General features: G+C 41.3%; 1 protein-coding gene across 4 annotated transcripts in view; it reads left to right on the top strand.

Annotated features, from left to right (window-relative positions):
- The first annotated feature begins 6238 nt into the window (after nt 1-6238).
- Nucleotides 6239-16061, top strand: part of shf (Src homology 2 domain containing F) — an 88634-nt gene continuing 78811 nt past the window's right edge. For 3 of the 4 annotated variants that reach the window (XM_079338767.1, XM_079338769.1, XM_079338768.1), the window contains exon 1: nt 6239-7002. In XM_079338767.1, the coding sequence (XP_079194893.1) occupies nt 6571-7002 (432 nt within the window). In that variant the 5' untranslated portion in view covers nt 6239-6570. The remainder of the gene's footprint in view (nt 7003-16061) is intronic. The other variant, XM_079338770.1, reaches the window with a different exon arrangement.

Raw genomic sequence — 16061 nt, forward strand, 5'->3', positions numbered from 1 at the left:
AGGCCGGTTGGATGTACTGCCATATTCTCTGAAACGCCTTTGGAGACGGCTTATGGTGGAGAAATGAACATTCAATGCCCGAGCAACAGATCTGGTTGACATTCCTGCTGTCAGCATGCCAATTGCACGCTCCCTCAATGCTTGCGCCATCTGTGGCATTTTGCTGTGAGACAAAACTGCACATTTCAGAGTGGCCTTTTATTGTGGGCAGTATAAGGTACACCTGTGCACTAATCATGGTGTCTGATGAGCATCTTGATGTGGCACACCTGTGAGGTGGGATGGATTGTCTCAGCAAAGCAAAAGTGCTCACTATCACACATTTAGACAGATTTGTGAACAATGTTTGAGAGAAATGGTAATATTGTGTATCTGGAATGAATTTTAGATCTTTGAGTCCATCTCATGACAAATGGGAGCAAAAACAAAAGTGTTGCGTTTATATTTTTGTTGAGTGTACATTAGAAGAATATACAAGAGATGGACTCCGAATAAGGATAGAATGATCGAAGGGCTTAAAAACATAAATTAGAGCGAAAACTGACAATTTACTGTGATATCCAAGCAATAGAAGCACCAGATATCTACACCCCTGCTCGCAACAGCTAACAGCCAATCACTGTTGAAGAGGTGGGTTGATCAATAGTAAACTATTACTACTATTGATTCAGGTCTTCATTTGAAGGGAGTGCTATTATCAATAGGATCGATTCCAAATAGAAAAATTGAATTGAATTGAACTATCCCTATATCAATCCCTGTTACACAAAGTCTCATTTTTAATTCATGTAAAGCATAAAAGTGGACAAAGTCCTGTAAATGTTTTAAAGGATTGATTTTTTTTTTTTGCTATTACATAGATGAAGTTCTAAGACTTTTGCTGAAGTTTTTAACATTACAGCGTTGTACTTTTATTGATGAGTTTAAAATAATTTTACACACTGACTGATAGCAAGTAATAAAAGTTATGTTTTTTATATTACTTATCTGCAAAATATTAGTATAATTCAAGAGAAGAGACTCTTCTCGACATCACCAGACAGAGGTGCTCCTGTTTCAACTCTTGCAGCCAAAGTCTGTAATGAAACAGTGAATGTACATTTCGCTCATTTCTGTGCGCCTACATCCAGGCAGACGGGGGGGACCTCACACATAAATCAGATTAGTAATCTGTCCTTGTCCTCCTTCACAGCACAGGCGCCCATTAATACTTCATTTCATCTCTGCAGTGGCAGCATTTCTGGAACAACCAAAGGTGACAGCCACTCGCAGGCTGAGAAGCTAAAGGAGCTATACCTCTTAAGATCCCAGCCTGCACTTTGACTGACAGGCATGGGAAAGCAAACAAAGGTGTGTACTCACACTGGGGTTGATCTACACACAGGCTCGTACACAAGGGATGGAACTCCATCGGGGCTGATGTGGCTTTATCAGCAAACAGCAGGCAGAATGTTAGCTAAGGCTCTATCCTATACTGTTAAGTGTTTATATCAATATACTGACTTCCTTTGTGCTCAGGTCACTTTTTGTCTTATCTCTTGCAGACAATTTAAATAATCGTAAATAATAGTAAATATATCAAAAGCAGTCCTATGAGAAACTTTGATTTTTGCTGACTCCTGTTGAAAATGCAGTCTTATGCTGATTTCATTCTGTACATATGAAAGTCGTGTTTAACAAATCAAATCAAATCAATCTTCAAGAATCTTTGCTGTGGAACTTGTAAAAATGGCTGTTTGACAGAGTGCAGTTTATTACTTCATCTGACTACTCTGCAGCCACAGTTTATAATAAAGGTAAATGTTGTATTAGGTTACACTATTTATCATAAACTATAGTTGATTAGCAAACTGGCTGCTTATATGTGCGGCTCTTATGTGGTTTATATAATCAAAAGCTTAATAAGGATAGTTAAAGACTATGGTCATGTATAATAAGTTACTAATAAGTGCTTAATAATATCTTATAAGCAGCCAGTATGCTACTGATTCCATGCTAATAAGCAACTACTAATTGATAAATAGTGTGACCATTATAGCTAAATAGAAATATGGAAATCAATGTCGATCATGGTCTTGTTTGCTTTAATTGGTCATATAGAGGCTTCAGTATTCGATGCACTCTGTTTCATAACAAGCTAAAACTCATTGCAGGAGATTAAATTCTTAAAAGGTCTGAAAGGTTAATTAAAGACTTCATTTTTTATCAGCAATCTTTAACTGGATATAAGTAGTATAGGTTTTAAAGGTTAACATTAGCTTACCAGCCTTATTACCAGGAGCGTAACTGACTTGAGACAAACCAACATCTTGTTATTGTCATAATAGGAATGGTATACTTGGGGGATTTAAATGGATTTATATACATATTTTCTATATTTGCCACACTGAATACATTCGTATTTGGAGCAGCACAAAACAAAGACGTGTCAAATGTAAATGCAAAATGCTTCATCTCATGGTTACACTATACTCTCTCCACTACATTAACAGAGGAAGCCTCACAGTACACTCAGGGTCTTCTGCTGTCTAATAGAGCAGTGAGATATTGATTTCCCTGCTTGTGGACCTTGGTGATACAGTTGATGACTGACAGCAGATAGTTACACCTTCACAGATGTTGGAGTCCCAAGGCTGAAAAATCAGTTTCTAAAAAAACACAGCCTAAATGACAGGATGATGAAATGTCAGATGCAGCGCATACATATTTCATAGCTCTCACTTGGAAAATCCAGCAGCTGCTTATATTACTTAAGAATTAGACCATGTGACCACTGGATTGTGGATATACAGTATGTTTATAAAACGAAAGGGTTAAGAAATTGGGTAAACAACTGATGATGCATCCCATGATGCAAAATTGAATGACAATTTGAATTGAAATCCCACTTAAACACACACTAAAACAGCACATGGTGTTACTGTAGCTACCAGTATGCTACCACGATTGTTAGATATGAAACCAATACATTTTGGAATAAGTCACAGGTTGTGTTTGAAATGTTTCAAGTAACTCTCCTCACTCTCTGTCATTTAAGGTCAGCTTTCCTACAATAAACAGATGGGCTAACCTCTAACCCCTACAGGTTCTCCTTTTTAATGCATTGTTATGATCATTTCAAGCCATAGTTGTGGGATTTGATCCTGGAACCTTTGTAAATTTAAGCATCAAGTGTAAACCCCTACAGCACCTTGCTGCTCTGCAGGATTTGCCTGTTTGACTATATCCATTATCCATTATGTTATGATAATTCAAAGGACGTGCCCTATAGGGATTCCATGTGGAAGCCTCCTTACTCTTAGGTGGCAGCAATAACCCATACACTGCCGCCATGATCATGATACGTCATGATCATTCTAAAAAAAGCAGCTGGGGGATTTGAACACAGAACTTTCTTACAGTGAGATGATAGTGCAAACTCCTACAACACCCACTGCCCTGTAGTTTTTTTGTTATTCCTTTTTTGTATTACATTATGAACACCTTAAGAAAAGGCTCCAGACAAGGGATTCAAAGAGCCTTCAAACTATTGGGCAACAACACTGCAGCGCTTCAATTTTCTGCAGGTCTTACTGTCACTGTTTATTTGTGCTGGGCTTTGTTTTTTTAGATTTGTATCAATCAATTGTGGAAATAGCACTTTTAGTTTTACATTAACATAAATTATTTCATCTTCTTCCTTGAAATAGTCAGAAATCAGAGAGGAGCCCATAACTCTGTTTTGAAACACAAATGGAAAAACTTAAACATACCAAAGATACAACATAAAACTCTAGGTGGCACTTCTTGCACAGTGGTAATGCAATTACACAGTACATTTAATTAATTTTGTTTTTGTTGCTATGATTATGTATTTGGAATTTGTAAGCATACTGCACTGATCGGTGTAAAAAAAAAACATGACTGAAGAAAGAGAACAATGCATTACTTCTCTATGAGCATGGGATAATGGCCCACACTGTTGTATGGTAAAACATACCAAACCATTGGTAGTATCAAAATGTATTCAAATACTATAGTTTTGAATAAAAGTTAACAAAAGTTCTTAGGTAAGGAATAAAGCATATAAAGTTGGAAGATATACAGTACATATCACTATATTTAAACAGAAGTATAGAGATTATATAGCCTGTCAGTTGTTTTCTGATTTGTTTGCCCTCCCCATGCGGTGGAATCAATTCCAGTGTCTGAGAAACCCCAGAGCTGACAGGCTTAAAGAGGAAAATAAAGTTGTAACATGTCTCTTACTGCACGTCAAATGGCTGTGCAAGAACTTTTAATGTTTGCTTATGGCAAACCTAAACTGTCATCTCATCTGTACTTTAAATGGAATTCCTGCCAACATCCATATGATTGACACAGCTATGAAAAGAAACTTGGTATAAAATCTGAAAACTACTAGTTCTTTATAAGACCTGATGAAGCTAAGCGGCAGAGAATGCAAATAATTGCATGTAGCAAATGACCTAATATCAAATAGATTACTGATTTGTCTGTACATACAAAACTTAAAATATCACAGAAAAATCTGGCAGCTAAAACTTTATGAAACTCACCACCTGTTATTGCTATATGTTTTTCCCCCTTTTGTTTGAATAGTGACAATTTGTGTGCACTTCACCACATCATCTCTGTATAATAACTTAAGCAGAATCCTATATCTTTCTACATACATTCCCCTTGGCAAGCAATCTGCCTGCGTAGGCTGCTTAAGAGACTATTTGTATCCAGTGAGGTGCTGGATTACAGGATTTGCATTTTAAAGAGTGTCAGTGATGGCAGCTAGAGAAAATTGTTGAATGCAATTGTAGCAACGCAATAAAAGATCTGTGATGTGAGCCGAGCAGAGCAACCTAAATGACAAACCTGCTCCTGCCAACCACAGATCCTCTAATACCCACAACATAAGACAAGCTATTACCCTGCAGGAGCACTGGCAATAATATATCTCATCCTGTGTACATGTAAACGTAACGGGGGGAATAAATATAGTACTGCCTTACCCTAAAATAAGCCTTTCTATTTTTTTGAGGGATAGTTTTTCCCAGAGCTGGCAACAAAAACATCCTTTTCTACAATAAACTAGGGAGCATCTGAAGCCATTTTCATTTGTTTTTTTTGTTTTGTTTAAAGCTTTTATGGATAATGCACTATAGTTAAACAGATTAATGTCCTCGCTGTGGGGTAAAATTGTTTCTATAAAGTGCATGGAAATTGGACTGCTCAAATTTCCCTTAGACTGCCCAAAGTGCAGGGATGGCAGCATTTCAGGAGAAAAATAATAGATTTTGTTTTGATCTGTGGAGCATGGAGTTGTCTGTCCCAGGGGCCTGCCAGGGTTAAACTCTGATCTGTACACTGTGACTTGCCCAAGGCTGTGTGTGGGGTTATTAAAAAGAAATATTGCTTCATAAAACTCCTCTGTACTGCAGCCACGACTCCTGTTAATGCACAGTGTTGTTGGAGTATGTCTCTGAGAGGGAGAATAGGACTTTGTTTTTTTAAAAACTGTCCTGTGATTGAAAAGACAATTGGTGTTCTGCATGTGAGCCCCTGACCCTCTCTGTTTGATAATTCCTATAATTCAGCAAACTAATGTAATGAACCAAAGCTATAACAATGCCAATGTCAATATAGACTTAAGCATCCATCTCTAGTGGTCATTTGCACTGCAATTTGCAATTTAAACCAGTGGCCATCTGGACATGGACGCACTGAGAATGACCAAAGGACATTTTACCCTTGAGAAGGGGGGAATGTAAAAATACAATTGTAGAATATAGATTCATCACAATTTCTATTGATTTATCCAATTAATAATAACGGAAACAACACGTAGACTATCAAGTTAACCTTTAAGGATAATATGGTGGCGATAACTGATCAAGTTTGAGGAATCTACGATTGGTCAAAGAAACTTGCAAGATCAGTTGACGTCTTTCAGTAGAGTCAGACAACAGCTCACATAGCAGCAGAGAAATGTTGGTCTAAATATGTAATTATTCATCAAATAATCCTGGATAAAGCAACATTTTATAACCAAAAAAGCAGCACTTTAAGCTTGGTGTTGATTGGTACATTTTTTGTTATTCGTTATTAACTTATTTGTCGTTTTTTTAAATTATTATTTTCTTCTTTTTTTTTTTATCTTTTACTGTGGTCGCTTCCATGCAGTTGTGACAAGTATTATTGGTGTTCAACAGTCAGAGGCATTTCACAAGTCCGGTAGGTGGCAGTGAACGTCTCAGGTAGGGAGGGCAGGTTGTGGCGGGGGGGGGGCGTGTGTTCCTCTTGCACAAGCGCTCCCATGTTAGTCTGGAAACCTGACGTGGAGAGCAGCAGAGCGTTGAGTGACACAGAGTTGCAGCGGGGCAGCTCACAAAGTGCCCGTGGCTGCGCTTCCCTCCTGCTCGCGCGCGCGCGGACCGACATAGTCGCACGAGACTGGCGACACGCTCAGACACCGGTCGGCTGGCGGCGTGTGACCCGAGGATCCCACTTTTGACGAACAGCTGGCAGGAAAGAGGGGAACTAAACTACATTTTGACTTGAGAGCGATGCACTGGAAGCATGGCCAAGTGGTTCAAGGAACACCTAGGATTCAAAACTACCAAAGCACCCCCTCCGGCGCCTCCAAAACCGGACTACAGAAACTGTCACACCGGTGTGCCCGGAGCGCCTGGCTACCAACAAACAAGCTCCGGGGCCACCTTCCCCAGCCCCGCTCAGCCGGACATCCTCGCTGCTTACAAACTACAAAAGGAGCTGGACTTCGAGGACCCGTACACTCCAGGTGGAAATATTACATACGGCTCGAGCTTGAACACTGTGGGGTCGCCGGACATCAAGTATGTGTCCCCCAAACACCGACTTATCAAGGTGGAAACTATCGAAAAGAGCAGCCCAGCTCCGGGTAGCGCTGTCACAGTCACACAAGCTGTTGCCGTGGGGAGTGTTAAATCTCCCACTTCACCTCACACTGAACAAGACAACAAGGAAAAGGTGGGTGAAGTTAAGTCATGGAATCAAAATATATGGAGACAAGTAGGCTAACCATACAACTGCTGAATAACTTAAATTAGACTAGGCTACAAACCTGAAAATATCATCGTCACTGTAGCTATGTGTTTTGGCTGATTTTGTTTATAAATTGCCAAGTGTTACAATTCCTTCTCATTCAACTGTTGCCAACTTGATCAAAAATGAAACATGGACTGCTTTTGAAACACTTGACCTACACCTGTAAGGAATGAATCGTTATAACCGGCAGAACTTGTTATCACCACCACACAGCGTCTGTCCACAAGAGTTGCGACATCCTCCTCTGTCTAATAACTAACCTGCACTATATTCAGGGAGGGAACCGTGTTGACACACAGCTCAGGATCTGAGTGTGACTCTTGTAATATTGCTCTTACCTTCAGTGTTAGTTCACTTGCTGTAAAGTGCTAAAAAACTCTGTTCTGAATCTGCAGCTTATCTCCAAGCTACTGTGCGACAGTGTCTGTGTAATTGAACTTTAATCTAATCTTTTTTTAACTAGAGGATCAATTTTGTCACTGTATTTTTTTGTTGCTGCGATGCCTTCTGTCTTTGGGGACGAATTACCTGTGATGGCTTTTTGCGAAATAGGGCTTTAATATGAGTCCTTCTTGACACAAGCCCCATGGCTTTTCACTGAGTGAATGTGGAGTCAAGACAAGCAGGCAGAATGCAAACACACTTTGCCTTGGAGCAGCACACTGTCATGTCAGGCCTGCCAGGAATTCATACGCACAGAGGTCATTGGGAGAAACCTGAGATGTTCAGTGTTAGTGGGGTTTGAGGACATACCAGATGATGATCATGATCCTACTGTGGAATGTTTCAGTGGAAGTCTGCATGTGTACACACCAGGAGGAAGCAGGGCACTGTGAAAATGCACCAGTTCCTCCTTAGATCATGTCCCGGTCACACCGGAGCAGGAAAAATGTTGTGGTCATTTTTGAATTTTTTATTTATTTTTTGCTTCTTTGCTACTTCCTCTTGACTTTGCTTTCACACCTGTCTCGTGATATTTGGCCAGTTCACAGTTAGTCGAAGTTGAGCGCTTTTATTTATGTTCCACAGTGTCTGCAGCGTGCCACATGGTGGGTACTTCTTTAGTTTTGCCCCGGAGTTGACCACACAAAACACAAACGTAACAGTCAAGGATGTTCCCTGAAAGACCTAAAGGCGAACACGGGGACAGTCTGTCTCAAACAGTCGGACAATTTTTTTTTTTTTTTTTTGCAGCAGATCTCGTGAATTTTGTGTACATGTTTAATAATCATACATCTATACGTGTTATCAGTGAAACAAACTGGAAAACAGAATTAACATTTTTCAGCCATCTACTGCAGCTGTTCAAGCTGATTAAACAGATTATAGTTGTCTCATGTTAATTGGCGCTTATATCCCACCAGTCAGGAATCCAGTTGCCACTGCCCCTCCTCCTTCTCTCTGCATGTGCACATATGGCTTTAACAGGCAGGCAGATGATTGTATGGCTTGGTTTAAGTACCTCACACCTCACAGTCTAAATGATGTTATGGACAAGCTAAATCAGTACTGACAGCTGGCAGGCTTAAGCAGTATGACAGGAGAAGAGGTTTAAATGTTTCCTGTCAGGGGCTGAAGGTGAAATAAAAAATGGTTTAATGGTTTGAGAGGGAAGTTTAAGGGAAAACTGGGCTAACTGAGGATTCTGCTCTTCACATCATAATTTGCTGTTCATCTTAAAACTTTGACCTTCCGTTATTTTATTTTTTTTACAGTTGAGTGACACACAAAGCGCGTCTATCACTCTGCAAGAGTCAAGACACACATGAATCAGTCATCCAGAAGCCCGGCTGTCAGCCACATGTTATAATATCTTCAGACAACAATTTTCAGAATGTATCTCGTCAACATTATTTCTCATTGTATTCATTGACTGGAGACAAAAAGCAGAGCTAAGGTAGCGGCAGCTCAGCATGCAGTCCCTGAAGCCTCGACAAGGAGAGTCCCTTAAGAACAGATTCTTATTGTGAAAATGTCATTTTCCAGTCCATTTGTTTTGGAACAGACACGCTGCATGTGGATTATTAAAGTTATTCATAAAAACCTCAGGAGCCAGAAGAACGAACTGAATCCTCACCCACAAATCAACCATGATGTCAGCTCAGCTCACAACCTCTTCTGATGTCATGATCCTGTGAAAGGTGCTACAGACAAACTCTCACCTTCAACTTGAATCTGCTTTTGCGGTCCTTGTTGTTGTTGTTTTTTTGTTACCAGTTTTATTCAGCAGGTCTGTTTGTGTTGGAGAGGGAGTGATGTCTGTGGATAGTATTTGAACTTGTAGGTTTTATTCAAATTGAAGACATTTCTGGAGCAGCCATTCATGTTATTATTTTTTTAATGTATTTTTTATTCAGGTTGTTCCTCCTCTTCACATAGGTGTGTGTGTGTGTGTGTGTGTGGGGGGGGGGGTCGATTTCAACATCCACCATCAGAGGTTGTTATACCATTAGGGCTGGGAATCTCAGGGTGTCTCACAATTCAATTCCATTCCGATTCTCTGGGTCAAGATTCAATTCAGAATCGATTTTCGATTGAAAATGATTCTGGACTCATGGATTCAAGATCAATTTAAAAATGATTACATACTTCAGGATCTACTCCAGTCATCTTTGAGACTAGCTGAATTTACTTTTGCTCTATTAAAGTTAAAAAGCTAAAACAATTATATATATATATATATATATATATATATATATATATATATATATATATATATAAAAAGCTGGCATGTATACTTGAAAATAGTCTGACAGCATAAGTTGTTTTTGTAAAGTTTGTCAGTTTTCCCCCTCGTGACGTCCTGCTGAGTTGAGTGCTTTCACTGCGAGCTTTACTGTACGTCACCCGACACCCTCAAGAGGAAAGGGAAGTGTGAGGCAGGAACACCTGAAAGGAAAGTATGTCGCCTCGCAGCCTCGGTTACGTTTGTTGTGTTTGATTGTGTTCCTTAACTGTCGAATATTAACAAACAAGTACACAAGTGTGTTGCCTTTCAAACAAAGGATTAATTAGTAATTAGCAGAAGAAGCCCTTTAGATAAGTCTCCTCACTGTTGCTTCAGAACTGGGAGGCTTTTATGTTCAAGCTTTTTTTAAAAAATTTTTTTTACGAGGATTACTGTTTGTCTAAAAGCGAAGGATTTTCTTTCCAGCTATGGCCGGCCGTGATAATTGTTTATAAATCCTTGTTAGAGGGACTCTCCAGGTGATTTCAAAAGAGTTGTTAATGCAGGATGGTCCCATTACAGAGACGAAGGCTTGTAAGAACAGTCTCAGTGGGAGGATGCGCTTGTTTGCTGCTTGTTTTTACACACTCTCCCTTCAGGCCACAGTGTTGAAAGGTTGAAAGTGTCCGAGTTGACATTATGTGCTCTCGTTTGGTTTTATCGCTGCTTTTCTCAGGGATTTATATTCACAAACTGGGGAGACATCGGGACAGTGATTAAAAAAAGGAAATAGAAAGCGTATTTCATGCTCGTGGCAAAGAGACTCGCTCGCAGACACACCGTCGACCTCGTGATGGTGAATGGAGTCGGTAGCTTCACAGGAACTCTGTCGTCTCACTAACTGAAGCGCCGGCTAAATGCTGACTGACTGAGCAGAGAGCACACGAGTGGCTTAACAGCACTGCTTGGTCACATTGATGTTTTAATTACTTGACTGGTGAATGCTAATTATATCACTGCCTTCCTAATGCCTGACATGCCAATAGCAGCATCAAGTGAACTTTCTCTCGTCCTCTTCTGTTTACCAGGATTCTAGAGTGAAAAATCTGTGTTGTTTTTGCATGACAGTCATGATCCAAGAGGTGTCAATTTATTCCGAAGATTTCTTCCAGTGTTTTGGAGAAGCACTCCTAATATGTAATCTAGATTGCTTCTTGTAGTTTTCTTTTTTTGTTGTTTTTTTTTACGAAGCATTGGGATGTGTTTTGCTTTGAATAATGCCAAGCCCTTCACGGTAGAGTAAGTTGAGGAAGATGATCAATTATCATCCTGGCTTCCAGCTAATTAAAGGCCTCATCTCCCGGCTCATCGCACTACTCAGCACTAACCGAAACTTCTCTTCAAGGACACGGGAAAGTGATGACGGGCTCCACTCGGAAATGTGTAAACAAAAGCAGCATAGCGCAGAGCTGACAGGCCGCGGTATCCTTGTATAGAGCAGCCCGCCCGTGGTCGTCGTCATCGATATCTGTGTGTGTGTGTGTGTGTGTGCGCGCGCCTGGGAAGCCGCTGTTACAATCTACCTGAAGCTCCCTTCATGGCTCAGGGAACCTTTGACTCTGTGATTCTACCAGCATAGCTATCTATAGAAAGAGCTGCAGCTGGCTCCGGAGCCCCGAGACAGCCAACACAGAGAGAGCTGGATCTACAGATTTCTTCATAGCTTGTTTTCCAACATCTCAACCAAGCACCTTATTTGAACACGCCCTCGCTCGGCATCACGATTGATTTTGCTGGAGGTGGGAAACCAGCACTGTCTACGCCAAAAAAGTCGTGTCTTTGATCCTGGTGGGCTGTGTGTGTGTGTGTGTGTGATTTGAAATGATACTTAAAATAAAGTAGTCAACAGATGTTGGGTGGAAAGTAAAGCCTGAGGTCAGGGAAGAATTCAGCATGTTTGGGTGCAGGTTCTGTCGATAACCTGATCTGTTATTTATTTGTTTAAGAAAAAGACACGGGTCCAGCCAGTGGATTTTATGTGTATATATGTGTATATATATATATAAAATGATTTTATTAAGATGGAAATAGTTAAATAAAAAACATAAAAATATATAATACTGAGTAAAAAAACAATGTATGAAATCTGTGATCTGTAAAATATCTGCGGCTGAGGCTCTAGCATAGATGGTGAACTATGTATTGTCAAATTAAGAAAGATGTTTCATTTTGTTAGATCTTTAGAACGTGTAGCTGTCAAGTTGATATGAATCAGATTACAAAGCTGCTGAAACGACAAAGACCTGACATGTGGGACGCGTTTTGTCATGCCAACATTTACCAGCAGAGCTCAGACTGTCGATGCCTGACTGTGTGTTTAATATACTTAGCAGCAAAGATGTGTGAAAGTTCAGTTCAGTTGAAGACTGCCTTAGGATAGATATTGGTGCTTCCTCTTGCCTTTTGTACTGTACGTACCTTTGAGTCCATAATGATCTTCAGATTAATTACATATTGACCAGACACACCTGCCATGCTGGAGTTTTGCTGCGTGAGTACAAGGCCTGTTTGCCTAGAGATTGCTCTGCCTGCGTAGCACAGCTGAACCCGGCTCAGCTTCATTTCCCCACAACCTGAATATCTTCCCATTGGCCTTTCACCCTGGCACTCCAGACACCAGTGGAGTTCTATAAATGCATCCCACCGGCCATTCATGCTCTCATCTGCACCAGTGATGGGAGGGAAAATGTCAAGCACGAACATCAATATCACCTGGCTCTGAGAGAGTGCTTTTCTTCAGGGAGCCAGAAAATGGATAAATCATCAGAGCCCATCATGTTTTGTTACAGCCCACCTTTTTAAGTACAGTTCACTTGCTTTCTGGATCAGACAGAGGCTGAGCTGTGCACAGTGTGCCCCTCTTACTCTACACTTCAAGACACCTGTATTTATTCACAGTCATTATTCTCCTGTGAAAAGGTGCTAGTGGTTGAAATAATCCACAGAAGGGTGTTACGGCGATTAATTTTGCAGCTGCTGCTTTTTGTTAATGACGCTCAAACATGATATGTTTTGTCGTCATCACCGGTGGTGAGATTGTGAGTCGCACCTTCAGTTAGTGAGCAGATCGTTCTTTTTGCAGCTCCAGTAAACTGTGTAAAGCGCTCCGTTACGGTTGCTCCGACTCGTGTCGTCGAAGAAGTCCAGCTTGTGCCATTGTTGACATGAAGTGGCACGATTGCGAAAGTTTCATTTCCAACTTCATCCCACTCGGCACTGAGGTGTCGAAGAATGCCGTGCATTTCCTGAACTATTTTAAGCCTCTGAATCCTTCTGTCGAAGCCAAACGGAGCTCACTTGAGACTGGAGGACAGTTTTAAACATCGACCACTGAATATACACAAGCTTTTATTTTCATGCTAAATATATTTCATTTTTTTTTTCTTTCTTTTTTTAATGAAAACTTAATTGACAAAAGAGCAACACAATGGATTCCCGTGACCTGAATAAGAATCCTGGAAGGAAACTTTTGAAAGGAAGGAAGGAAGGAGCACAAAGCCAAGCTGTGTAAGCCCCGCCTCTCTGGGGCGAGATGAAATCATCCCTTAGTGAAGGATACAGGGGAAGACAACAAGTCATTATTCAATTTAGAACCAGCAGGTTTCACTTTTCGTTATATCATTTGGGTAAATCAACTCTATTTACAGCGCAGTCATGGAATTCAGCATGTTTTTAATGTAAGCACTAGTAATGTTTAAACACAAGCATCACACGCGTTTTAAAGCTACAGTTCTTGGAAATGACGGCCTTTAGCCGGTGTTTGCTGATTTTCTTCTTTTCCTCGGTCTGGAAGCTTTCTTTAAGGAGTCCCGACGGAGTCTGTTGTGTTTGTTGCTCGATTTGCTTTTTCTATTGCTGCACCGGAACATCAGTCACATGATTCCACCAGGTCACAATTATCCTGCAGACTTGTGCTGCGACTGTGGCCGCTGGGGAGCTGTACACACATGGCTGTGTTTGGTTTAATGACCGTGTGTGTGTGTGTGTGTGTGTGTGTGTGTGTGTGTGTGTGTGTGTGTGTGTGTGTGTGTGTGTGTGTGTGTGTGTGTGTGTGTGTGTGTGTGTGTGTGTGTGTGTGTGTGTGTGTGTGTGTGTGTGTGTGTGTGTGTGTGTGTGTGTGTGTGTGTGTGTGTGTGTGTGTGTGTGTGTGTGTGTGTGTGTGTGTGTGTGTGTGTGTGTGTGTGTGTGTGTGTGTGTGTGTGTGTGTGTGTGTGTGTGTGTGTGTGTGTGTGTGTGTGTGTGTGTGTGTGTGTGTGTGTGTGTGTGTGGAGCCGAGACTACAAACAGGGAGTCCTGGTGGGCAGGCACATCGTCACACGGCGATTAAAAATCAAAGAAATTGAGCCCGAAGCTTCACGCCGTCTGAATCACAAAAACAGAATCTGTATGAAACATTGACTTTCGAACAAATCATCTGCTCTCCCCCATCTTCGTTAAAACGATGCAAATCGAAGATCGTAACCAAATAGTTATTTTTGCATCACACTCCAGTCGACTGTGGAGATCAGCGTGACTTGATTTGCCTTTGTGTCTTCTGCGTGTGTGACTTGAGGCTGTTGTTTTTGTGTCACACTGCAGGAGGCAGCCAGACTTCCGCCTCGCAATCGGCTGTGCCCTGTGATCTGAGTGCCCACCAGGAAGCTCAACACTTCCATTTCTTCCTAGCGGGATTCCAGGCTTTTTTTTTTTTCTTTAAAGTCTGTGAATGAGACGCAAGTCTACCCACGGGAAAGAAAAAAAAAAGCTAATCAGAAGTATTCCTGCTTAGATCGGCGGGCACATTTGACTGATCTTTTTAAAGTTAAAATTAGCTTCTGTTCTGATAAGAACATGGGTTGAGAGACTGCTTGCAGTTGTTTTGTGGAAAAGAAAAAAAGAATGGCCTGGTTGCTCCTCGATCAAGGAAGTGTTCCCTTCCTGACAGGAAGTGTTTACAACTTGGTGACATTACCTTTTCAAGTTGACAAGTCTGTGCTCGCCCCTCCATGTAGACTGGATATTCTGGCTTTTGCTTGTTTGCTGAAAAAAACACAACAACGCTCAGTGTTCTCAGCTGTTTTAAAAGTAGTGACTGAACCTGGCTGCTGCACGCTCCACTCAGCTCTCTCAGGACTCTCAGACAGGACCAATGATTGTCCATAACGCCCCGCTAATGTTGCCTCTGTAGCTTGCATAAAGAGGTGGGACGCCACGTAGCGATAGCAGCTAAGGCACTCCACCCTTGTCACTTTAGATAAATGCTAGCACATCAGTGTGTCCTCGCCACACAGAGGCTATCTGAGGCCACGGAGAGCTTCCAGCCTCAGCCAAGACGTCCTCTCATCATAATGTGTAGCTTTGTTTACAGCCTGTCCGAGGCTTGTTTTTTTCTCCCTGCTCAATAAATCACTCTCCAGCGATCAGAGCTTCTGTCCCTGTGGACCTCTGCATGTTGTTTCATGAAGGCCTACTTTCCTAATTGTGTTGTTTTGTTTTCTTTTTATCTTCTAGAAGCCGTGCTGAACAATATGTGTTTTGTAGCATCACATAGGAGTGAATGGAATATGTAGTGTGTGTGTCAGCGTACGTGTGCGCTTGATGGGGAAACAACTTTATTATCCTCTTTTCAGCCTCATTCTCAACAAATTGAAGTTTCCATAATAACTGCGGTGATGAGGGGAAATTGTTGTGGAGCGTGCTGAAGACAAATTGCTCACTCACGTTGGCATGGGATTATCATTTTGCATAAAATTCCAGCAGTCCATTGTAGCATTATCAACTCTTAGCGCTGCGTAGCAGAAACACTGCCAATAAATCTATCACAGAGGGAAAGGGGGGGGGGGCAGAGGAAGGGAAATTGGATTTTGTCAAGCGTGTCGTCAAGTACTTAATCTTGAATATCTGCCGCATATTAAGAGCACCTTCATAGGGTGGCAACCCACGGCCTCCTCCCCTTTCTCCTCCGGAGGTCTTAAGTGGCTGTGTGGAGTGTGTTTCAATGACGGAGGTCCTTGGTGACAAGTTGAGGTGCTTTTTGTACTCCACTGCTTTTGGGTGCGAAAGAAAATACAGTCATTCATCAGAAAGCAGGAGTAGGAATTTATCGAAGGTAAGATTTAGCTCCTTAAGATTGTGAAAGCCTCCGGGTCATCTGTGCAAGAATAGAAAGGAAGGAAAGATTCTTACATGTAGCCATCTCCCGGGTACGTTTAGACTGTTTGTTGGATTGATTTCTTTAGAGATTGAAATGTTGAGTTGTGACCTTTCAGACTTT

Source organism: Symphodus melops (assembly GCF_947650265.1).
Source record: "Symphodus melops genome assembly, chromosome: 3".
Lineage (NCBI taxonomy): Eukaryota > Metazoa > Chordata > Actinopteri > Labriformes > Labridae > Symphodus > Symphodus melops.